Source organism: Canis lupus, chromosome 32, assembly GCF_048164855.1.
Source record: "Canis lupus baileyi chromosome 32, mCanLup2.hap1, whole genome shotgun sequence".
Lineage (NCBI taxonomy): Eukaryota > Metazoa > Chordata > Mammalia > Carnivora > Canidae > Canis > Canis lupus.
The window spans coordinates 10,922,982-10,947,773 of NC_132869.1; the positions used below are offsets into that span (position 1 = coordinate 10,922,982).

The 24,792-nt window shown below is 52.6% G+C and overlaps 1 protein-coding gene and 1 long non-coding RNA gene across 4 annotated transcripts in view; one reads left to right on the plus strand and one right to left on the minus strand.

The window, feature by feature from the left end:
- LOC140622954 (uncharacterized) overlaps positions 1–24,792 on the minus strand; it is a 51,607-nt gene that overhangs the window by 1,871 nt on the left and 24,944 nt on the right. The window contains exon 2 of the long non-coding RNA XR_012022617.1: positions 385–467. This is a non-coding gene — a long non-coding RNA (uncharacterized lncRNA). The remainder of the gene's footprint in view (positions 1–384; positions 468–24,792) is intronic.
- On the plus strand, positions 157–21,895 carry DISP2 (dispatched RND transporter family member 2). Of its 3 annotated transcripts, none has more exons than XR_012022614.1 (11): positions 399–446; positions 1,572–4,777; positions 4,936–5,437; positions 11,127–11,456; positions 11,739–11,768; positions 11,917–12,040; positions 12,327–12,442; positions 12,621–12,748; positions 13,077–13,174; positions 14,683–20,409; positions 20,742–21,895. XR_012022614.1 is itself a non-coding variant. In XM_072808776.1 (10 exons), the coding sequence occupies exons 3-10, from the start codon at positions 5,313–5,315 to the stop codon at positions 17,941–17,943; spliced, it is 4,212 nt and encodes a 1,403-aa protein (XP_072664877.1). In that variant the 5' UTR covers positions 157–446; positions 1,572–4,777; positions 4,936–5,312; the 3' UTR covers positions 17,944–21,895. The 3 variants fall into 3 exon arrangements, 1 of the variants encoding a protein (XP_072664877.1); XR_012022615.1 differs by having other exon boundaries at positions 14,683–18,237; XM_072808776.1 differs by having other exon boundaries at positions 157–446; positions 14,683–21,895.

The window sequence follows — 24,792 nt, forward strand, 5'->3', positions numbered from 1 at the left end:
CACAGGGATAAGAATCTATAGGGACTGGGTACCATGGTCTGGCACGTGGTAGGCATATGTGAATAATTAACATGACCGACATTGACCAAGTAGAATTGAGTTATATACATGATTGTGAGTTAGGGGTGGTCCAGGGGGTCAAATATGAGGGTGTGGGATTCAGGGGCCAGTGCATGATACTCTTCATGTCCCCCTCTAGTCACCATTTGGGTGAACCCACTGTGTCAACACCCATGTCTGGCACCTACTCAGTGCCCAGCTCCATACTGGGTACCCAGCTAAGTCAGAGGGGGCACTTTTATTCCTTGAAGGGGCTATTTGTATACATCCCTTGGAGGGAAGAAGGAGAGACGGAGGTTTAGATTACAGCAAACTAAACTTGACCTGTTGAACCATAGGTGTTCCTTTTGTCACTCCCTGTGCTTGGCTGATAAACATGGATCCAGGTAAGTGCTGTGGCTGGGAGGCTGTGGGGTGAAGAAGGAAGGAGAGAGGTGAGGGCAGAGGCAATCAGTCAGCCATATCTACTGCATGCCAAGAATGTGTGTTTGTGCGAAGGTCTGGAGGGTTCTGAAAGGAAAACAATTTCTTATATTTTATGCAATACTTTACAGTTTAGGAAACATGCTCATACATCCTTCATCTCACTAGATCTTCACTTCAGGAGTAAAACAGACAGGTGCTTCTCCCATTGTATACATGAGGCCCAGGGAAATTAAGGGTCATGCTCAGGATAGGGCTGTGGAGATATGCAAGGTCTGGAGCTCAGAACTCAGCTCTTGCCAGCTATGCCCTTGGCTCCCTTCAAAAGGAACAAAAGACTATTCTGGGCCTCAAGAAATAGAAATATCATTAAGGAGATGATTCCCACCAATGGATCACTTCAGAACAGCCAGGACCACTCAGATTGGTTACTGCAGAATGAGCCCACTGGACCCATAGAGGGCAAGCAGAGCGGCAGGATGGCCCAACATAAGCATACTTTCTGCAGGAAGGCACACAGAACGGAGCAAGAAAGATGTCCAAGTGGCAGAAGACATGAGCAAAGGCTGAGCTGAGACCAGAAGGTCATAAGCAGGAACCCACAAAGAGCTGAGGGTCTGAGCAGACATTGGGTTGGAAAAAGTAGGATTTGGGGAAGGGGGTGGATGGGGAGGCAGGGCGGGGCCCGTCTGGAGGTGGAAGCAAAAGAACCAGAATTCGATTCACCACTGTGGAGTGCCTCCCTTAGTGTCATGGAATTTGGTCAAGGTTGAGAGGGCAGACAGCTAGCTGCCAGCCTGGGGATAAGAACCCTCACTCCTTCACTGTACCCTGGAAGTCTCAGCCAGCTCTTGTCCAAACAGGGTTGCACAACTAAGCTTTGTACTGACTTTCCATATATCTGTATCTGTTGTTGAGAGAAGGAATGATTGTCAGGCCGGTGACCAAGTCTGAGGAGCCTTTGCAGGGCTTGGCCGTGGGGGTGGGGCAGGGTTTGGTGGCCACAAAATCGGCACCAGGGACAGGACAAGTATCTCACTGCAGAACCAAATGACCAAAGCTGCTTTTTCTCCTTTCCTCTCCCACAGGTCCAAAGGTAGGAAAGCTCTCCAGCTGCCTCCCCTTTCTCCGCCCCCAACTGCCAACTGCTGTGTCCTCCACAGCTCCAGCCCCCTTCCTAGACCTTCAGGCAGCAGCAGTGACCTTCCTGAAATGGAAAGTAGGGAGCAGGGTTGGTCATCAGCCCCATGGGCAGGCAGGCAGGGGCGCGACAGTGCTCCTCCACCCCCTGCCGGCTGCAGCCTTCTCCTGGGCTCCTCTCCTGTTTTCCCATCTGTCTCTCCCATTTCCTCACATCCCCTCCCTGTCTCAGCCTCTCTCCCGCTGCTTCCCCGCCTGTTCCATGCTTCTCTGCTTTCCTGGCTACCCCCACAGCCTCTCTGGATGGTTGGCTTGCTCCCAAACCCCAACCACATTGCAGGCCCCAATGACCTGCCTCTGCTAGAGAAGGGAGGCTGCTCACCCCCCTTCCTCCATTGGCTACCACCAGCAGACCTGACTCCTAGACCTGGAACTAGCCCCACCATAAAAAGAGTCGTTGAAGGAAAGGTGGGCAGGATGGGAGGTGGCTGTTTGCAGGCATCACGGAGCCTGGATGCGGAAGGGGCTGCTCTGACACAGTCACAGTAAGGCCTCTGAGCCCTCCAGCCTGACTCTTCCTTTCCCATGCCAAGCCTTTATTGGGGCCTAGAAGGCAGAAGCTGAGGGGTTGGGGCGATCCCGATCCCTGCTCCCTCAGGGCTGCCCCAGTGCCCCAGCACCAGAAGCAAGGTGGTTGGTGTCTCCTCTTCCCTGGGCCTGTGGCAAGAGACAAAGAAATTCCTCTGGCCTTGGGGCCTCAGGAATTGTTCCAGCAAAGACAGAAGATTAAGCCACACTCTTTCGGCCTCTCTGACTGAGGCAGGAAAGCCTTGATTTTACTATTTTTATTCTTCCTGGTTTCTTGAGTCTAGCACCTGCTCAGGGACAGGCATGGGCTCCCACATGCTCCTACTATCACGTATACACAAGCACGCACATACACCTACATGCATGTATGTGTGCAAAGCAGGCATGTGTGTGTACCCACCCATGCACGTGTACATAACTATTTGTATGGAAATGAGCATACACCCTTGTACCTACACACACACACTCTCCCTCCTATAAGGAACATGCACATCTTCACCTTGCTACCTCCTACTTTTAGTCTCCTCCCACTCTTGAGCTACCTCCTTTGTCCTCCTCCTCCTACCCCTCTCCTCCTCCCCATCCCCCTCTCCTCCTCTTCTTCCTCAGCTCCTACATTCTCCCCTAACCCTGCCTCTTGTCGCCTCCTTGCTCCTAGCTCTCAGTGAGCTCCTTCACAGCCTCCCCCAGCCCTACCCTCACTTGTGAGTAGTTAGCCTGCAGTTCCTAGCCTGGCAAAATCTCTAATGACTCTGTAAGGGTTCCTGGGTGAGAAAAAGGAGAAGAAAACATAATTCTGTTCCTTAGTTACAGATGAAATAAACCAGAGTTCAGGGAGTAGGAGTCCTATCTTGGCTCAAGGAATGGAAACCAGTGAATCTAGGTTCTTCCACTTTTGTCTGCTTAGTGCTCTAGCTTTATCACTTGCTATCCCTGCCTCCCAGCTCTCCACCACCATCCCCTGCTAGTGCCCAGGAATCCAGACTCCTCTATAATAGAAGGTGAAAGGAAGGGAGTGAAAGAAGGAAGTTGATCTCAGGCAAGACTGGCACTGACCTCTTACTCTAACATTGTTCATTTGGCTTTCCACAGGGTGGCCATGGCCCAGGGCATGGTCCTGGGGGGCACCACCCGCCAGGGCCCGGTGGGCACCCCCCTGGCCATGGCCCAGGGCATGGTCCTGGGGGGCACCACCCCCCAGGGCCCGGTGGGCACCCCCCTGGCCATGGTCCAGGGCCCTGTGCACCCCCACCCGGCCATGGCCCAGAGCCCTGTGTGCCCCAACTTCGCCCACCTCACTAAGGAAGCAGAAGAAAGAGGACACAAGAATGGGGAGCCTGCTGACCTGTCATGGGGCCTGACCAGAATCTTCTCTTCCTAATAAATAGCCTCTTAGAGGCCATGTTTTACCCTTAAAGAGCCTGTCTTCCTTCATATCCAACTTGGTACCCAGGGGGCCTGATGGTCTCTGAGTTCCTTAGTTATAAAATATAAATGCTCAGCCAGGCATTCTCAGAAGCTTGACTCAAGTGGTGCCCATAGCATATGGTTATAATAAGACCACCACTCCTTTCCTTTTCACCTCTCCCATCAAACAGCCTCAACTGTGTCCTTATCACTTTAACCCCATCATATATACCTGGACCCAATGGGCCTTCCAAGGTTCCGTCTAGATGCCTCACTCTATAGATCAAAAGCCTTCAATGGATCCCAACTGTCCAGACGTATTTCTCATCATTCCCTAAAAAGAGGCACTGAACTTTTCAGCCTCTTTAACTTTGCCTATTTCACCACCACCACCACCACCCCCTTCCCCACCCAGATCAAGAATACCTTCCCTCTCAGCCAGCTAAAGCTCTACCATCAATAATGAAGAGTTCCCTAAAGCCCATTTAGGAAGAGAGAGGTCCTCTGTGTACACTGCCCCCACCCTGTAGTTTGCATCAACCACCACACAGGCCTGATCACACCCTACTCAGTCAGCATCAATCTATTGGCTGGCCTTTTGTATCTTCAGTCAAACTGAAGCCTCAGCCCAACAGCCAAAGCTACTGCAGGCAGGCCCACCACTCCTACACCTTCCTCTAGATTTTCCCATCTAGTGACCTATGCCTTGCATAGAGTGATATTTGCGCATACAGTGATATTAGGGATACCTATATTCTAAATGCTTGTCGGTTCTGACTCTTCCCAGCCCCATCCCTCAGCCATGGCACCTCCCTGCACATACAGCCAGCCTGCTTGCTGTGAAACCCCTTCCATGCAAATCCTACATCAGGAACCCTCTCCACTTCTCAACTCCCAGTCGTCTCACCCTACCCATATCTATTCTCGCCCTCTAGCCAGGCCTGTTCCAGGCCCATCACCCACTCCCCTTCCCCACAGCCGTTCCCTGATGATAGAGCAACAAGTTTTCTAAAGTGAGTGGCTATTGGGTACCTCCCAGGCTGAAGAGGGATAGAACTGTGAATTCTCTCTCTTCCCACAGCCCATACACCACGCTTGAATAAAAGAAGCCAGGCTCCAAAGCGGACGGGTACAAACCCAGGTCCAGGTCCAGACAAATGTGAGGACAGACCCAACTTGAACAGTGTCTAGTCCCATTGGGGAGGAGGAGGTTGCTGGGCAAAGCTGAGGGAAATGTGGGACTTAGGTCGCCCGACCTCTCAACCCTTGCTCCCTGCACAGTGAAGTGCCGGTGTGGAAGTTTCTCCCTCTTTCCAGCTGGAAGAGCGCGTTTCAAGCAGCGAGGCTCTCTGCACGGTGCCTGGAGTCGCACTTCCTGGTCTCTTACGGGAAGATCGACGTCCCCCTGGGAAAGGCCAGCCAGACTCCTAACAGCAGCTCTCGGACCCGGCCTGCGTAGAGGGGCCCACCACTACCAACCCCACACCACTACCAACCCCACCGTCTCGAAGACCGCAAGCCTCCAGCGCTGGGCGTCCGCGCCGCAGGGAGCCTCTGTCCCCGCCCCCCGGTGCCGCGCCCATTGGCTGGGCCCCTCGTCGGCCACGCCCAGCGATCTGTCCGACGCATGCGCGGGAGCCCGCCGCCGCCGCCGCTTCAGCACCAGCGCCCGGACAGCGGCGCCGCCCACGGGCATGGACGCGGGTAGCGGCAGCAGCAGCGGCGGTCCGGCTCCCGGTCCGGCTCCCGGCCCGGGTCCGGAAGGGGAGCAGCGGCCCAAGGGGGAGCCCTTGGCCTCAGACGGCAGCTCCCCGGACAGGTAGGGCGGACGGCTCCGCAGACCCAGCTCGCAGACCCTGCCAGCACCCGCGCCCCAGGTATCCCCGTAGCCGCCATATGTCTCCCTCATTCATTCCCCAGCCCCTCCCAGAGCTCCTGCCAGCGCCTCCGAGCTACCGGCCCCCTGACCACGCCCGCATTCTACCGGGTCAGTTTTCTCTCCCCCTGATACCCCCTACTGTCAGTCCCCACCACCCTCACCGCCCCAGTACCTGCCCCACTCACTGTTCCTACCTTACTTCTGAAGACCCGGGGTCGGGGGTGGGGAGTTCCTCCGGTTCCTCCTCCTGAGCCCCTCCCTCTAGGCCCTGCCCCCGCATCTTCTCAGGAAGCCCCAAGCCCGCGGCGACCTCAGTCTGAGTTCCAGCTTGTCAGTGTGCTCAAAGGTGCGCGGACGGCATGGACGGGAGGATCCCCAAGGTGTGTGTCCTGGGGAGGGCAGGCACTTGCCGCCACGCCAGGGACTGTCTTTGTCCATCACCGTCCCTCTCCAGTCAACCTCCATGGCCGGCTGCGCACGTGTCGGCTTGAGTCCCCGCATGTGGCAGCTATGGGCACTCGCTAGAAGTGCAAGGGTGGGCTGGCTCTGAGGCTCAGGCTGCAGTCAGTACCATCCCTGAAGGAGTTCCAGGCTGGCAGGACCGGAGGAGCACCTCACTCAGGGCCCAGATCTTGGTGCCTCTCCTCCACCTTCCTCCATATGTGTGAGGGAACAGCCCAGCCAGGTAGCAATATGGCGCAATTTCTGTGCCCCGCCTGGTCTGCCACCCTCAGAATCCCTCCCCTGACATGACACTGCCTCTCCCTCTCCTGCCTGGACTGAAATAAGAGGCTTTCTTTGGGGGCAAGAAAGCAGAGATGAACATATCTCTACACTGCCCCAGTTGTAATGTACATTCTATACCTCAGACCAAAGAGGAGGCCCCACAAGTAGAGAAAAATGTTTTCTTCCCTCTATTGTTAACACATCGGTCTGGATAGAGTTAGCCAGACTCTGTCACTCTGAAAGGCACAGAGCTTTCTTCAAGGGAGTGAGACACAGGATGGATGCATTCCCTGGACCAGAGGGCTACCTGGGCCTACTGACTGACCAAAGAGCAAGGGATGAGCAAGGCAGGGACAGGACAGGGCAGAGTAGGAGCTTGGGACCAGGAATATCCCTAGAAGGAGATGGAGAGTCCTTTGCTGCCTTGGATATTTCATCAGGGATATGCCTTGTCTGGTCTGACCATTTCCCCTGCACATGGGGGTCATTCTTGGGAACAGGAACCACTTGCTCTCCTTCAGCAGCTCTCTGGGACCTCTGGCTTCTCTATGGACTTCTCCAGAGACCCTGGACACTAATCAGGCAAAGGTAGACAGTTCAAATCAAGAAATATAAATATGTTCCTGCTGAGCTAAGTAATACTCCGGGGACAGATAGTGAATAGAACAGTGAATGGAACCCACATGGTTCTTTACTAATTGATTGACTCCAGCGCAATTTGAAATAGTTCATTCTCTGGTTTTTAAAATTATCTTTTTATTTTCCTAGTGGCATGAAATGCTCCCTCATCTGTCTTGGCCTCTCTGTGGAATCACATGGATGTCCATATTGCTATGTGTCTGTGGCCCTGGGGTGCAGTTAAGGCACATGTACATTTACCTCTCATGGGTCTCCCAGTGGGGGCTCTGTGTCTGGGGCCCTGTCAGCCAGACCCTGGCTGCTTTAGCTTTGGCCACTTGAGGAAACCTGTGTCACCACTTTCCATCCCCCTGCTTGCCTGCCCCAGTCACTTGGGTTATAGACCAGCCTAAGTTCCTCACACTTGTCAGAGCCATAGAACTGAAGGGGTAAGAATGAAAGCCCCCTGGGAAGAAAGCAAGACCTGGGGTGTTTAATTTGTATTATTATTATGTCTCCTGAGAACAGAGGGCAGCAGGAGCTGGCAGGAGAAAGCTTTTATTCTCAAAAGAGTTTAGCTCTTCTCCTTGGTGGTGGTGGTGGGGGGCGGGGGTTGAGACAAAGGCCCAATTTCACAGCAGCTGGGATGTGGAAGGTTTCAAATTCTGCCACATTGACAATGTTGGGCACCATCAAGAAGGATGAGATTTGGGAGCAACTGATCTTAGGTCCCTGGAGAAGGATAAGAGGGGTTGAAAAGAAGGGGCTGGGGCCAGGGAGACCCCAGTAGAAGCAAACCAATGGTAAAAGGCTGTAATCCTTGTTGAACAGAAGCCAGCTAAAGAACAGCGTAGGCTTATGAGCTTTGGTGGACTGGTTAAGGGGGTGCTTTTTTTCTCCTCCAGCACCCCCATAGTGCTAGCTACCCTTAATGGAAAAAAAAAAAAAAAAGCAGTCCAAGTGGAGCAGGTGAGGAGCCTGGCTCCTAAGCAAAGCCCAGTACTCAGTCAGTGCTCTAAGGCCATGAGTAGCTGGAATAGACACCCTGGCTGCTCCACCCTCCTGACCCCTGGAATGCAGGCTTTGCTTCAAAGAAGTAGACCAATCGGTGTCTGGCTAGCTGGTCAGTGGAGCATGCGACTCTTGGTCTCAGGGTTGTGAATTTGAGCCCCACCTTGGGTGTAGAGATTACTTAAAAAATAAAATCCTGGGGCACCTAGGTGGCTCAGTCAGTTAAGTATCCAACTCTTGATCTCAGCTCAGGTCTTGACCTCAGGATAGTGAGTTCAAGCCCCATGTTGGGCTCCACACCCTACTTTAAAAAATAAATATTTAATTAAATAATTAAATCTTGGGGTGCCTGTGTGACTCAGCCAGTTAAGCATCCAATTCTTGATTTCTGCTCAGTTCATGACCTCAAGGTTGTAAGATCAAGCCCTGCATGGGGCTCAGTAGGCAGGGAGCCTACTTAAGATTCTCTCTCTCCCTCTTCCTCTGCCCCTCTCTTCCCACCATGCTCATTCTCTCTCTCTCTCTCAAAATAAAATGAAATAAAATATCTAAAAATAATAAATCAATAAAGGACAGACCAAGACTAATGGGTCATTTTCATGTCTTCAGGATAACCCAGACCAAGAGTGGTGCCCAGCGTGTGTAGGTGCTCAAAAAAGACCTGCAGAACAAAAACCTTAAAGAAGTAAATGTCCACACTTATGCATATAAACCCAGACCATTCATATAGCTTTTCTTCAGCCCATGGGGATGGGCCAATAAGGTATTTTATTTGCCAGGACACTGGTTGCTATATCAAATTTATGGGTCATCTGAGGTTTTGCTTTTTTTTTTAAGATTTTATTTATTTATTCATGAGAGACACAGAGAGAGAAAGAGAGAGAAGCAGGCTCCACGCAGGGAGCCCGATGTGGGACTCGATCCCGGGACTCGAAGATCACACCCTGAGCCGAAAGCAGGTGCTTAACTGCTGAGCCACCCAGGAGTCCCTGAGGTCTTGCTTTAGAACAACTTTGGTCAAATTCCTATTTTTCTAAATGTTGAGTTAATTAAAAAATAAGTATCAGTGATTTAAATCATGAGTTCAAATTCTGATGCAGCTTTTGAATAAAAGAAAGTATTTATAATTATATATGTAGTGAGATTCTCAAGGTGTGAGAAGTTCTAAAATGGAGATCTATTATCTGAGGTGCCTAGAGAGGTGCAAATTGTAAATATAAATATACTTCTTTTTTTTTTTTAAGATTTTACTTATTTATTCATGAGAGAGAGAGAGGCAGAGACACAGGCAGAGGGAGAAGCAGGCCCCATGCAGGGAGCCTGATGTGGGACTCAGTTCCGGGTCTCCAGGATCATTCCCTGGGCTGAAGGCCACCCGGGGCCACCCTAAATATACTTCTTAAACTACATGCTCCCTGTAGCACTGAGTGCAAGAACAGGCAGGAAAGCAAATGTGTCTTCCACATTCCAGGCTCCATGGCAGGCATGTCATGTATGTTAAACCAGTTAATTCCTGTACCAAACCTGAGAAGAGGCATGATCATTATACTCTTACTCAATAGACAAGGATACCAGCACTCCAAGAATTGTGTGTCTTTCCCAAGGCCCCAGAGCTACAGGATAATAGAGCCAGGAGCCCACCTCCCCATTTTGCTCTCAGCATAAGGGTCATTTCTTCCCACACTGCTATGCCACCAGCCATCCTTCTGGGAGGAAGAGGAAGAGCTGCCTATTCTTTCCAGTTCCTCTACTCAGTTTCTGGGCAAAAACCAGCCTCTCTGGACAATGTCTACCTCACACCATGGCTGGGGGGCCCCTGGGTGGCTCAGTGGTTGAGTGTCTGCCTTTGGCTCAGGTTGTGATCCCAGGATCCTGGGATCAAGTCCTGCATCAGGCTCCTCGCAGGGAACCTGCTTCTCCCTCTGCCTGTGTCTCTGCCTCTCTCAGGAACTTGGTTCTATGGCCATCTACTCCTGTCCTAGGTATGGCAATCCTGCCCCTGAGTGGGACTCCGCCTCCCCCACCCCACCCCCGCGGCACCCAAGGAGTGAGGCTGGGTTCATGCACTGAATACTGCCCTCATGAGTAATTTTGAAAGAAGTATCTATTGCCAACTCCTCTTTGGCAAGTTCTTTTGGGGTCCCGACTCCCTCTCCCAGCTCTGCACACTCTTGCAAAGCAAGACCTTCTGCCCCATGGCCCAAGGGTGGTGGAAGGGCAGAACTTGCTTCCACTAAACCTTCCCTGACTACCCTCACCCCTGTCAAAGTTGGGCCTTCCTCTGGGCTCCTTCAGCCCTCTGTGACTTCCTGTCTCACAACACTCAACATGCGGGACTGTTGTCAACATCTCCCACCTACTATGAGTGCCTAGAAGACAAAGATGAAACTTACTCATCCCAGCGCCACCATTAGTAGCCCATCTAGTGCTCAGTAGTCACCCAACAAACATTCCTTGGGTACCTTCTGAGTGCAGGGCATTGTTCAAGGCACTAGGGCTACAGAGGTGAACAAAGGCATGGGGCCCTGCTCTCCCAGAGCTCACATTCCACACAAGAAGCAGACAGTAAACATGACCACTGTATAATGTCCGGTTGTGGCAAATGCTGTGAAGAAATACGAAGCAGGGTAGCAGGGTAGAGAGCTGGCAGGTGCTTATTTAGAAAGGGTAGCCAGGGAAGGCTTCTCTTAGAAGGTGGTAGTTGAACTGAGACTAAAGGGAGGCTGTGAGCCATGCAGTTATCTTGGGGGAAAGCATGCTGAGGTGACAGAGGAGAAAGTTCAAAGGCTCTAAGGTGGGAACAAGATTGCCGGAGGCACTCAACAAACATCTGCCATGAGAATGAGCAGGGGATAGCCCCAGAAAGAGCTCAAGACTGCAAGTCAGACTGGGTTTAAGGCCCCGCTCTTCATGTCTTGCTGAACCTATTTTCACATCTATAGAACAAGGAAAGTATTTCCCCTGTAGGGTTTTTGCGAGGAGTACATAAGATCACATATGTAAAAGCACAGTGTCTGGCATGTAGCAGGCTGCCAATATTGTTTTCAGAGCATATGGACAGATGAGGGAAGGAGACAATGGTGCCGAGAGGTAGGGCTGGGAATGGATCGCTAGAGGCTGCACCCTCCTCACCTCTTCCCCAGGACTAATAAGCCAAACAACCCTGAGTCCCCCTGCCCCGTCTCTTGTCTCAGCCTACTGAACAATGCTGGGGCATGAGGTGGCCCACCCCCACCCCCTCTAACCCCATCACCCTTGTCTCCTCTCTCCCCAGGTCCCAGAGCAAGGCCGTGGCCTCTGAGGCAAGCCCAGAGAAAAGCTGCTGCCCCCACAGTGGCCCCCTTGAGGACCCTTCTAGTTCTTCAGAACCCCCACCAGCAACTTCCACCCTCCAGCCTGTGCGCCCGACCAGCCCCTTGGCCCCTGCACACTTCACCTATCCCCGGGCACCACAGGAATACCGGGGGGACAGTTCCCTGCCGGGGCTTGGGGACCGGGCAGCTCTCTGTTCCCATGGCTCTAGCCTCAGTCCTTCCCCAGCCCCCTCACAGCGAGATGGGGCCTGGAAGCCACCATCTGTGCAGCACCATGTGGTCAGCGTCAGGTAAGGAGGGGTCCCACAGCCTGCAAACTCCCACTGGAAGATGAGGCCGGGCTTAAAAGTGGGGTGAGCCCCCCCGGCTCTGGACCCCTTCATTAAAAGGCAGCCCAGGATGTCCCATGCCTCTGATGGAGGAGGCAGCCTGGATGGAAGAGGCAGTAAGGGTTGGAGCTTGGGAGTAGAACAGCCTGAAAGCGTTAGTACCATTTTCCTCAGTCCCCACACCCTACCACCCATCCTACAAGAGGGCTCTGACAAGCAAGTGTCTTTTCTTCCCTTCCACAGGCAGGAACGGGCCTTCCGGATGCCAAAGAGGTAGGCCTGGGCCTTCTGTGGCCCCCTAGGCGTGACTAGGCTGGTGCCAAGTTTGGCCCTATCACCCCTTTTTGGTGACTCCGAAGCTCACCACACCCTGCTACCACACCTAATACCAATTCCTGTGGCTTCTCTTCCTCTTTCCCAGCTATTCCCAGCTGATTGCCGAGTGGCCAGTGGCTGTGCTGCTGCTGTGTCTGGCTGTCATCATCCTCTGCACGTTAGCCGGACTGTTGGGGGACCGGCTGCCCGACTTCTCTAAGCCCTTGCTGGTAAGAGGCTAAGGGGAGGGACAGGGACCCCCCATGCCTGGCCACCTCAGCTCTGTCTGGGGCAGAAAGTTGGAGCAACCCAGATGGAGATGGGAAGGCAATGGTGGGCTCTTGACCCCTAGAGAGCATTACAGAGATAATACAGAGGTAATGCTCTCGTCCAACAATCCAGAAAGGTGGGCTGGCCTTCCCTGCTCCAGGGACCCAAAGGGGCAGAGCCAAGAAGGGCCAGATGGAGCAATCCTCCTTCTGCCCACCTGATCTTCTCTGTCCTCCCCTCCTGCAGGGATTTGAGCCTCGAGACACAGACGTTGGGCGCAAGCTAGTAGTCTGGAGAGCACTGCAAACTCTCACAGGCCCCAGGAAGCTGCTTTCTCTCTCTCCAGACCTTGAGCAGAACAGGTAGTGGGTTTCCATCTTTCCACCGTTGAAGGGAAAGTGGGAGAGAGATAGGGCATCGGGTGACCTCCCCAGATGCAGATTAGAGGGATTTGCTGAGGTCCCCTGGGAAGTGGTGTCTGACCTCCTCTGAGCCCCCATCCCTTGATGGTGCCTGGCATAGCTTTTCTCTCTACCTCAGCTCAAACCTCCATACCACTCTGAGCCCCACACCCTGGAGCAGTGCCCAGGAGGGCTTAATCCGGCCTCGAAGAATGGTGGAGCCCTTGGAGGACAGAGGGCAGGACAGCTTCTTCTGTGGCCCACCTGGTAAGCTGCAACCGGCCAGTTCCTGCCTTTAATGGTGGTCCCCATCACACCTACTAGAACAGAGGGGCCCAGGAGAACACATCTGGGCAGACAGAAAAGGAAGGAGGCCGCTGGCCATGTTCAAGCCAAGGAAGTTGGGTTACAGTTGGGAGGCTAAGGTAGGTCTCGGGGGCTGGGTTGGGGGCAGGGCCCCAGATAGGGCAGCTAGGCACACCTTTCAGACCTCTGAGGATCTGAATGAACCTCATATGGCCCTGGGTAAGCAACTTCCCTCTGGTGGGCCCAGGACCTGATGCCAAAGAACTGAACTCTGGGGGGTGTGTTGCAGAGAAGAGCTATGCACAGCTGGTGTTCATGTCCACCTCAGCGGGCAGCCTATGGAACCTGCACGCCATCCATTCCATGTGTCGAATGGAACAGGACCAGGTGAGCTGATGGAGGGGGAGGTGCCAGGGGTTGGGAGGGGCAGGGGCCATAAGGACCTCAGGGACCTAATCCCCAGGAAATACAGCTGAGCCAGGACTGCCAGGGTGGACTGGGAAAAGAGTATTCCCTGCTTAGAAAATTATTCCAACCCTGTTGAAAGGCTCCAGACTGGGGTGGGGAAAAAAGAGTCACTGTCTTTAGAAAAGCCTAGACATAGCCAAGACACAGAGACTATGCAGAGCCTGGGATTTTCAAAATGTCCTGAAAAGGAGCCTCAGGAGCTGTTGAGGAGGCCCCACCCCAAGGCCCCCAGGTTCCATCAACCCAAGCAGTGCCAATCCCATCATGCTAACTGGAGAGCCATACAGCATAACATCTGAAGGAAGGTTTGCTGTGAAAAACAGTGTAAACAGCACGGAGTAGCCCCAGGCACTCCACACAAGTGTATCTGAAGTACCAAGACACTGGTTAGGAACATGTATCCTGGAGTCAGATTCCTGAATTCAAGGCCCGTTCTTTTTTTTTTTTTTTTTTTTTTTTAAGATTTTATTGTTTATTTGAGAGAGAGCAGGGGTAGGGCCAGAGGGAGAGGGACAAGCAGACTCCATGCTGAGCACAGAGCCCCACATGGAGGGGCTCAATCCCAGGACCCCAAGATCACAACTGAGCCAAAATCAAGAGTTGGACACTTAACCGAATGAGCCACCCAGGCGCCCCAAGGCCAGTTCTAATACTCCCTAGCTGTGTGACGACTACAGGCATGTTCCTTAATGTCTCAATGCCTCGGGCTTTGTATATACAAAATACAGAAAATAATGGTACTTTTCTCATAAGGATGTTGTGACAATTAAACAAGATAGAACTTGCCATAATGACTGGCAATAGAAATCTCTCAATAAATGTTGCTATTGTCAGCATGATCTCAGGCCCAAGACCATAGAGCCAGTTGGTAGTGAAACAGAGCCTCTGATTCCCAGGCCAGTGCCCTCCAGAACTGTACCAGCTGTTGTAATGTGTTATGTCAACAGCAGGTGGGACAGAAAAGAAGGCATGAGGTCCGAAAAAGAAATAACCCTGTCCCTCAGAGGGTTTAAGCAGACCAGTGGACAGAAGGAGGGGGCAAAGGCTTGGCACCGGCCCTGACCCTGGAATGTTTTGGCTTCCACTTTTCCCACTGTTTGTTTCCAGTTCCTTGGACCCCTGACCCATCTGTGGCCGACACTTCCACTTCCACTCCCGGCTCAGGCAGTGCAGAATTGGGGTGCATGACCTGCAGGGGACTTAGGGCAGGACCTCAGGCAGTATTCCTGAGGCTCCTCTCTGGTAGAGTCAAGATGTAGCCAGGAACCAAATGCAGCTCTGAGACACACCATTTCTGCGGGACGATCAAGATGCCTCTCTGCCTGGGCCCTATAACCTGATAGGAGGTGAGAGGGCCTTGGACAGGGCTGTGGAAGCTGGGCCCCTGCCTTGCCCCTGAGCTCTCTCCTGCTGTGTGTGCCATACAGATCCGCTCCCATACCCACTTTGGGGCTCTGTGCCAGCGTACGGAAGCCAACAAGTGCTGCCCCAGCTGGTCCCTGGGCAACTATGTGGCCGTGCTCTCCAACCGCTCCTCCTGCCTGGACACAACTCAAGCGGATGCAGCCCGAACACTGGCCCTTCTGCGGGCCTGTGCCACCTACTACCACCGCGGTGCCCTGGTGCCCTCTTGTCTGGGCCCTGGGCAGGACAAACCCCCACACTGTGTCCAGGTTCCCACCAAGTGCTCCCGGAACAGTGCCATCTACCAACTCCTGCACTTTCTGTTGGACAGGGACTTCCTGAGTCCCCAGACGGCTGACTACCAGGTGCCCTCCCTCAAGTACAGCCTGCTCTTCCTGCCCACTCCGAAGGGTGCCTCCATGATGGGCATCTACCTGGACCGCCTGGCCACCCCCTGGGGGCTCTCTGACAATTACACATCCATCACTGGCATGGACCTGGGCCTCAAGCAGGAGCTGCTGAGGCACTACCTGGCCCAGGACACAGTGTACCCCTTGCTGGCCCTGGCTGCCATCTTCCTCAGCATCGCCCTCTACTTGCGCTCCCTCTTCCTCACACTCATGGTGCTGCTGGGGGTGCTGGGCTCCCTGCTGGTTGCCTTCTTCCTCTACCGAGTGGCCTTCCGCATGGCCTACTTCCCCTTCGTCAATCTGGCAGCCTTCGTCCTGCTCAGCAGCGTGTGCGCCAACCACACCCTCATCTTCTTCGACCTGTGGCGCCTCAGCAAGAGCCAGCTGCCCTCTGGGGGACTGGCCCAGCGGGTGGGCCGCACCATGCACCACTTCGGCTACCTGCTGCTGGTCTCGGGCCTAACCACAGCGGCGGCCTTCTATGCCAGCTACCTGAGCCGCCTGCCAGCCGTGCGCTGCTTCGCCCTCTACATGGGCACGGCCGTGCTGGCGCACCTGGCGCTCACGCTCGCCTGGCTGCCAGCCTCCGCCGTGCTCCACGAGCGCTACCTGGCACGCGGCTGCGCGTCCCGGGCGCAGGGCCAGCGGGGAGGCAGCGCCCCCCGGCGACTCGCGCTGGCCCTGCAGCGGCGGCTCCGAGGCCTTCGGCGGGCGGCGGCCAGCACCTCGCGCCTGCTCTTCCAGCGCCTCCTGCCCTGTGGGGTCATCAAGTTCCGCTACATCTGGATCTGCTGGTTCGCCGCGCTGGCGGCAGGGGGCGCCTACATCGCCGGCGTCAGCCCCCGCCTGCGGCTGCCCACCCTGCCGCCGCCCCGCGGCCAGGTCTTCCGGCCCAGCCACCCCTTTGAGCGCTTCGACGCTGAGTACCGCCAGCAGTTCCTGTTCGAGCGGCTGCCTCAGGGCGAGGGCGGCCACATGCCCGTGGTGCTGGTGTGGGGCATCCTGCCCGTGGACACCGGCGACCCGCTGGACCCTCGCAGCAACAGCTCCCTGGTGAGCGACCCTGCCTTCTCGGCGAGCGGTCCCGAGGCCCAGCGCTGGCTGCTGGCACTCTGCCACGCGGCCCGGAACCAGAGCTTCTTTGGAGCCCAGCCGGAGGGCTGGCCCACGCTGTGCTTCATGGAGGCCCTCCAGCGCTGGGTGGAGAGCCCGGGTTGTGCCCGCCTGGGGCCTGGCCTCTGCTGTGGCCACTCGGGCTTCCCTTGGGCACCCCAGCTTTTCCTGCACTGCCTCAAGATGATGGCTCTGGAGCAAGGCCCCAACAACACCCGAGACCTAGGACCCCGCTTCGATACCCACGGCAGCCTGGCTGCCCTGGTTCTGCAGTTCCAGACTAACTTCCAGTACAGTCCAGACTACAGCCAGACCCATCATTTCTACACTGAGGTCAGCCACTGGCTGGCAGCGGAGCTGGGGAGGGCACCTCCCGGCCTCCACCGAGGTTGGTTTACCAGCCATCTGGAGCTGTACAGCCTGCAGCACAGCCTGAGCACAGAACCTGCTGTGGTGCTGGGCCTGGCTCTGGCGCTGGCCTTTGCCACGCTGCTGCTGGGCACCTGGAACGTTCCACTTAGCCTGTTCTCCGTGGCAGCAGTGGCAGGCACCGTACTGCTCACAGTAGGGCTCCTGGTTCTCCTGGAATGGCAGCTCAACACTGCGGAAGCCCTCTTTCTCTCTGCTTCTGTGGGCCTCTCAGTAGACTTCACCGTCAACTACTGTATCTCTTATCACCTGTGCCCGCACCCTGATCGCCTGAGCCGCGTGGCCTTCTCACTGCGCCAGACCAGCTGTGCCACAGCAGTAGGGGCTGCAGCCCTGTTTGCCGCCGGTGTGCTCATGCTGCCCGCAACAGTGTTGCTCTATCGCAAGCTGGGCATTGTCATTATGATGGTCAAGTGTGTCAGCTGCGGCTTTGCCAGCTTCTTCTTCCAATCTCTGTGCTGTTTCTTTGGGCCAGAGAAGAACTGTGGGCAGATCCTCTGGCCTTGCGCCCACCTGCCATGGGATGCTGGAACTGGGGAGCCAAGTGGGGAGAAGGCTGGCCGCCCACGATCAGGGCCAGTGGGAGGGGCGCCGGGATCCTGCTCAGAACAGTACGAGCTACAGCCCCTTGCCCGGCGCCGGAGCCCCAGCTTTGACACCAGCACGGCCACTAGCAAACTGTCCCACCGGCCCTCAGTACTCTCAGAGGATCTACAGCTGCATGATGGCCCCTGCTGCCCCCGGCCCCCACTGGCCCCGGCCTCCCCAAGGGAGCTGTTCCTGGACCACCAGGCAGTCTTCAGCCAGTGCCCAGCCCTGCAGACTTCCTCTCCCTATAAGCAGGCTGGCCCCAGCCCCAAAACCCAAGGCAGGAAGGATTCCCCAATGCAGAAAGCTGAGCCTGTGCAGGCCTCACCAGAAGCTTCCACCCACTCTCCCAAACCCAAGGCTGTGGAGCCTCCCGATTGCCTCTGCTCCTCAGCCAGCACCCTGGAGGGGCTCAGTGTCTCTGATGAGACCTGCCTGAGCACCTCTGAGCCCAGCGCCCGAGTACCAGATTCTGTGGGTGCCTCCCCAGATGACCTGGATGAAACTGAGCAAACAGTACCCGAGCGGGGCCAGCTGAATGGGAAGCGGGACACCCTATGGCTGGCACTGAGGGAGACCGTGTACGACCCATCACTGCCTGCCTCCCACCAGAGCAGCTCATCCTGGAAGGGCCGTGGGGCACCAGGAGATGGCAGCCCTGTGGTGCTGCCCAACAGCCAGCCAGATCTGCCAGATGTTTGGCTCCGCAGGCCCAGCACCCACACTTCAGGCTACAGTAGCTGAGGGAGGCTGGATTAGGGCACAGAGCCGGTCAGAGGTGACCAGGCAGCCCAGACTGGAGCCGAATGGCATGCATCTCCCCACGTCGGCATGGAGAGGTTTCACCTCCGACCTGTGGATTTTAAACCCTGCCACATGTTTCAGCCTCGGTCCAGGCTGCTGCTTACTCTCCACACCCAGAGGATTCAGTGGGGAGGATCTTTGGAGAGAAATGTCACAAGCTCACGTCTCGTGGCTTGCTGAGGTCTCATCTGTCCCTGTAATGCCAACCAGGACCTCTTGGAGGGGGAAGGCCAGGTGTGTAGCTCCAGGTATTAGGGGTAGGCTGACCTGGCCCCCACGCCAACTGGGAGTAAGGAACCCAGTCCTTGGGACCCTGCCAGGGCACCTCTCCAACCAAAACAGCCCTGAGGAAACTCAGGAGCCTCCGGGACCTCACACCTTTCAGGGGCTCTTTATCAGGACACTTCCTTCTCTTTGGGGGTGCTTCTCTGGGCCAGGATTAGGCCGAGGCCTCTTTCCTGAATGGCCCTACCCCATCACGCTCCCCAGTCTAACCAGAAATTTATCAAGGCTGGGCCGAGATGACTGCTGGGAATGAAGCAGGGGGAGGAGGGCCAGGCCTCAGAGTATCTCTAAATTGCAGGATAGTCCCTCACAGGGAGCCCCTCTGGCACAGGAAGAGTGCTCCCTCCTGTAAACAAACAATAAGAATCCTTTATATCCTGCACCTCTTAGTTTACAGAATTCTTTACTTGCATACCCATTGTCCCCTTGGACTCTCACCATTCACTACGGGGCAGCCTGCAATTAGCCAGGCCCTTATGCCCATAATTTATAGGTCAAGTCATTGAGAATAAGTAAGGTTAAATGATTTACCCACAGTCACAGAGCTTGTAAATGGGAGAGCAGGTTTCCTGGCTCCCTCCACCTCTAGAACTCCCACTCTCCTGGCTACCTGCCCAAGAGACATTGCCTGTGGCTAACCTGCTGGTTCATCTCACCGGTGTCTCTGAGTACACTCCTACCCTTCCTCTCTTCAGATCTCCATCTCCAGACAGAGCTATACTCTGAGCAAGCCAGGAGTTGCTCTGCATCTGCTTTGTGCTTCCCTCCAGATCCACTGAGAACCTACCCACACTGGGGCATCATGGCTGATCTGATTTCCCAGGTTCAGGGCCAGGGGCATGCTTCTTCCATAGCCAGGGTATGGAGAGCCTCTTCCAGGAGAGGCACTGAAGGCAGAAGAGGTCCAACAGAATTCACTGAAGGCAGGAATTCAGGCCTGCCCTTTTGGGGAGTGTGTGAGTCTAAAACTATTCCCCAGGTCAGGGTCCCCAACTTCCTATGGACAAGTCTGTGGAGGTACTCGGCGGACCAACAGGTGACTCTTCCTCCCCAAAGCAGAGTCTCTCTGCAAGGTTTTATGCCATGTCAGAGCTCATGGCACTTGGAACAAGTTTAAACAGCCACTCTGATATGGTAGTACAAGGAGACAGAGGCACGGAAAGAACATTGAACATCTGCCCTCAGGGAGCTCCCACTCTATCTGGGGAAACAGCTCACACATATACACAGGGTCAGATGGGTCACTGATGGCACCATGCAGTGTGGGCAGAGGGCCAAATGCCTGTCACCATCAGAACTGCTGGAGGTCAAGTACCCAGGATGGGGAACCAGGAAGGCTTCCTGGAGGGGAGACAGCTTGAGCTTGCCTTCAGAAGTACAAGTGTCTCAGACTGTACCTCTGTGATCATTCATTCTAACAGTTTTCAAACTTGGTAGCCTTGGGACCCTTTCTTCAAAGAACCCTTGTGTGAAAACACAGTATATAAAACAGATTAAAAGCAGCTACTCTGGTGGGTGCCAGGTAAGGGTATACAGAGCCAGCTCAGCCTCACTTTCTACTATGCCTCACGGGGGCCCTGGGGAACCCCTCAAGTTCCTGGCAGCTCCACAGAATGTGGTGTGAAAACTACTGATCCAGGCCATTTTACAGATGAGGATCACAGAGGGAAAGGGATTTTTCTAGGGCCAAATAGTCTGTGACCAAGCTGGAGGCAAATTAAGAGGTGTTTTTGTTCTTTTTTTTTTTTTTTTTTTTTTTCTATATTGTTGAGACCTACCTCCCGCTCAAGTAGCCCCTGAGAAGTGGAGCAGAAACCCCAATGACACAGAGCTAAGACCACGGGCAGGAATGACAGGATACATCGGCTCCTTTACAGGTTAAGAAAATCAAACCCCTGACACCAGAAAGCAGAAGCAGTGACTAGGACTTAACTTGGACCTCTCCCCTGGGAGGTCTGCTGGGACTCTATCTTCATGTCTAAGTAGTTCCACCTCTCTGGCCTGGGGCTGCTCATCAGGGTCTTGGCTTCTCTACACCATGGACCATGTCCTTCTGTACCGCACAGCCAGGCCGAAAGAGCCTTGGTCTCATCTGGGACAGTCAGCCAGAGGGCGGACAAGGTGAGCCCTTCTTCCTGAGCATGAGCAGAAGTCTGGCCTTGACTCAAAAGAGAGACCAGAATCTTAGCTGCTTCTGAGCAGCTCACCAAGGCTCTTCTGCCCTGTATTGTGGGAGGGCAACAGGGGCCTGGACCACAAAAACCTGCTCCTCCACACCCTCTTTTGTGTCCTGCAAAGGGAGACATGTCATCTGGGACTGGAGCTTCAACACTTTCCCTGGACACAATCACCGAAATAAAAGAGAGAGTACATAGGGGTGGGTAGGGCAGGCATCAGGGATTTGGGTACACCCGAGGATCCTACTCAGAGATTTCTGGGTCCCATTCTTGCAGGTGACAGCCACAAAACCCTCATCAGGAAGACAGATGAGCCAGAGTAGCTGAGGTACTGACTGGATTTGTTCTGCATATCACTGGGCCCAAAAGACTGGAAGAACCCAGTGGTAATCTAAAACATCGCCTCACAGCTAGAGTGGCCCATACCAACAACAGGCAACCCATATCTATGGATCATCCAGCCTGTCTCGCTGGCCCCAATTTTGGAAAGCAGGATTGAAAACATTTCCAAACTCCTGTGAGTTCCAGCAGACCTATTCACTTTATTATTATCATTGGTGGTTCCAATGAGTATATGGCTGAGAAGCATGCTGAGGCAGGGGAAAACCAGTTAAAGCATTCACATATGCTCTGAATTCAAGGAACAGTCTCTTAACACTGAGACACTTTAAAATAGAACTACGTTAATACCCATTTGGGACTTAAGGTCATTTCCTTTATTTGTACCACAGATCCTTGAACTCACACTCAGAGTATGAGTACGTGTGCTGTACGTTTTTAAAATGTAACTTGGTATACTTTGTTACTATGGGAAAACGCATCCTTCCACAGCTGTGGCGCTTTGTTGACTGGCAGACTCTTGGATTTTAACTAGCACATGGCATATCTGATGCTATGATATTTAGGCAATATCCTAGCTTGAGCCTGATTCTGTCAGAGACATCTCACAAGAGATTTACAAACCAAACTTCCTCAGCCCCATCTAACTCATTCCATTCTTCTCCCATTGCATGACAGGAAAGGGAGGCAGGTGGGAGGTATCAGGAAAGAAGATTCATTGATTTACAACCTTCATCCGTTTATCTGGAGAGTTTCCGATCTTTTCTTCCATGGTGGCCTTATCTCAGCCTTTGATAATACATGTAGGCAATGACAAGCTCTCTGACACCCCATGCCATCCATCAAGATGCCATTTGCTGGGGGATAGAAAATACAGGCATTCTTCATCCTTTCCACCCACACTCTTGTTCGCAGGGACAATGATAACTCAAGGTCTGGAAGTGTTTATGCTTAAGAGAAGAAATTGTAACTCAGTTTAGTGGGAAGATGAGAAACAAAAGAAAGCCATTATGTGTTATGTAAATGATTGGTTGTCCAAAGCCACTCTGCTGAAAAGCCCTGGAAGGACCTTGATAAAATTATAATCACTATCAGGCCTCTGTGTGATTATTCAATTCTGTGCCTTTTTCATTTAAGAATTCAAATTCAAGGGGTACCTGGGTGGCTCAGTTGTTGCCCATCTGCCTTTGGCTCAAGTCATGATCCCAGGACCCTGAGACTGAGCCCCACATGAGGTTCCCTGCTCACACGGAGCTTGCTTCTCCCTCTCCTCCCTGCTTGTGCTCTCTCTCACTATCTCTCTCTCACACACAAATAAATAAATAAAATAATTTATTTATTTATTTATTTATTTATTTATTTATTTATGAGAGACACACAGAGAGAGAGAGAGAGAGAAAGAGAGAGAGGCAGAGACACAGGCAGAGGGAGAAGCAGGCTCCATGCAGGGAGCCTGATGTGGGACTCGATGCCGGGACTCCAGGATCACACCCTGAGCCAAAGGCAGATGCTCAACCGCTGAGCCACCCAGGCGTCCCCAAACAAATAAAATCTTAGAAAGAAAGAAAGAAAAAGAAAGAAAGAAAGAAAGAAAGAAAGAAAGAAAGAAAGAAAGAAAGAAAGAAAGAAAGAAAGATAGATTAGAATTCAAATTCAAGAATGAGGGATCCCTGGGTGGCGCAGCGGTTTGGCGCCTGCCTTTGGCCCAGGGCGCGATCCTAGAGACCGGGGATCGAATCCCACATCGGGCTCCCGGTGCATGGGAGCCTGCTTCTCCCTCTGCCTATGTCTCTGCCTCTCTCTCTCTTTCTCTCTCTGTGACTATCATAAATAAATAAATAATTAAAAAAAAAAAAAAAACAAGAATGAAAGGTTGGGCAGCCCGGGTGGCTCGGCAGTTTAGCGCCGCCTTTAGCCTGATCCTGGAGACCTAGGATTGAGTCCCAGGTCGGGCTCCCTGTATGGACCCTGCTTCTCCCTCTGCCTGTGTCTCTGCCTGTGTGTGTGTGTGTGTGTGTGTGTGTGTGTGTGTGTGCCTCATGAATAAATAAATAAAATCTTAAAAAAAAAAAGAGTGAAAGGTTGAACAGGATGCATATTAATCACATTTGTTTGAACTGAAAGATGGCACCAGACTTTTCTGATAGTCAATCTGGAGGGGCATCTGGGTGGCTCAGTCAGTTAAGCATCTGCCTTCGGCTCAAGTCATGATCCCAGAGTCCTGGGATCAAGCCTCACATCCAGCTCTTGGTTCCTCAGGGAGTTGGCTTTTCCCTTTCCCTCTGCCTGCCACTCGCCCTGTTTGTGCTCTCTCTCTGTCAAACAAATAAATAAAATCATAAGAAAGAAAGATAGAAAGAAAGAAGAAAGAGAGGAAGAAAGAAAAAGAAAGAAAGAAAGTCAATTAGGGGCAGTCTGGGTGGTTCAGTCAGTTGAGCATCTGACTCCTGATTTCTTCTGGGGTCATGAGCTCCTGGTCCTAGGATCAACCTGGTACAGCTCCATGCCCAGGCAGGAGTCTGCTTAAGATTCTCTCTCTCTCCCTTTCCTCTGCTCCTTTCCACTTCTCTTTCTCTCTCTCTCTCAAATAAATAAAGCTTTAAAAAAAAAAGACAATCTGATTTGGCTGTGGATATAGAGGTCTATCCTATGGCTTTGCATGTAAGATACATGGTGGGCATTTTCCAAAAATGGAATGATTTAAATCTGCAGCTCCATGGTTTGAACAAAAATACATTCAAAGTACATATACAACTTCCACTTGCAGACAAGATGGAGTAGCAGGGACCAGATTTACCCTCCTTCCTGAAACAATCAACTAAACATAAAAACTATGAAATGACAGTTTTCAAGATGGTGGACATCAGATAACAAAGGACAGTGATCTCTGAGAGACAAGGAACAAATGAGGTAAGCCCTATGATTGCTTCAGCTTACTGCTTAAGAGAGTTTCTAGGACACACAGTGGGGGTGGGGGAGAACCCAAGCAGGGCCATGCAGACTCCCTGAACTGAAGAAGATAGCTCAGAGTTTGTGGCAACCCAAACTAAAGTGCTCAGAACAGACTGCTGGAGAGAAAAAAGGTGCATAGAGAATTCTGGAGATCTGTAAAGGGCCACCCTTGACTATTCAGCAGAGCATTACTCATCATGTAAATGTGAGGAAATTACTTGAGGTTAAGGAAAGAACCATCCAAAATGATTAGGGGGAATAGTAGCCAATATTCATAGAGGACTAGAATATTGTCTGTTCCCATCAGCCAGACTGGAAAACTTCATAATTTGTGGGGATTGGTTGGAGTTCTCAGAAGGGTCTTGCCTCAGTGGTGAGGACACACTAGTCCCAGTTTATTTATTTGTTTCTTACCCCTAATCTAAACACTGTTCATCCCACCTAATACATTTTAAAAGTAAGACCTGGAGGGATCAAACTGTTTCTAAGTAATGTAACTGCATCTCACAATAAGCCTCAAGAATGTTTACAGGAATACAAAAATAATCAGCATGCAAAAACATAAAAAGTCTAATAAAAAAATTACTAGTCATGCAAAGATGCAGAAAAATATGAACTACAGTGAGAAGGAAAACCAACCAACACCAACCCAGAACTGACACCTATGTAAGAATTAGCAGATAAAGACATTATTATAGCTGTATTCCATATGTTCATATAGCTAAGTAGAGACTTGGAAGATTTTTTTTTTAATATACAAATTTAACTTGCAGAGATGAAAACATATGTCTGAGATAAAAAACAAAATCACTGGATGGAATTAACAACAGTTTAGACACTGAAGAAAAAATATTAGTGAACTTGAAGACATGGCAATAGAAATTGTCCAAACTGAAACACCAAAAGAAAAGAATTTTAGAAATGAATAAAGAGGTACACAATATATAATAGGTAGAAAATGCATCCTTTACAAATATTTGAAACTATGAAAAAATATAGGCATCAACTAAAAATGGGCAAGAGGGTACACTGTTTT

Bases quoted from the DNA above. Each gene is read 5' to 3' on its own strand.
- DISP2 (XM_072808776.1), top strand. From the start codon at position 5,313: ATGGACGCGGGTAGCGGCAGCAGCAGCGGCGGTCCGGCTCCCGGTCCG. The intron at 11,457-11,738 runs GTAAGGAGGGGT...TCCCTTCCACAG, and splicing joins CACCATGTGGTCAGCGTCAG to GCAGGAACGGGCCTTCCGGA. The intron at 13,175-14,682 runs GTGAGCTGATGG...TGTGCCATACAG, and splicing joins GTCGAATGGAACAGGACCAG to ATCCGCTCCCATACCCACTT.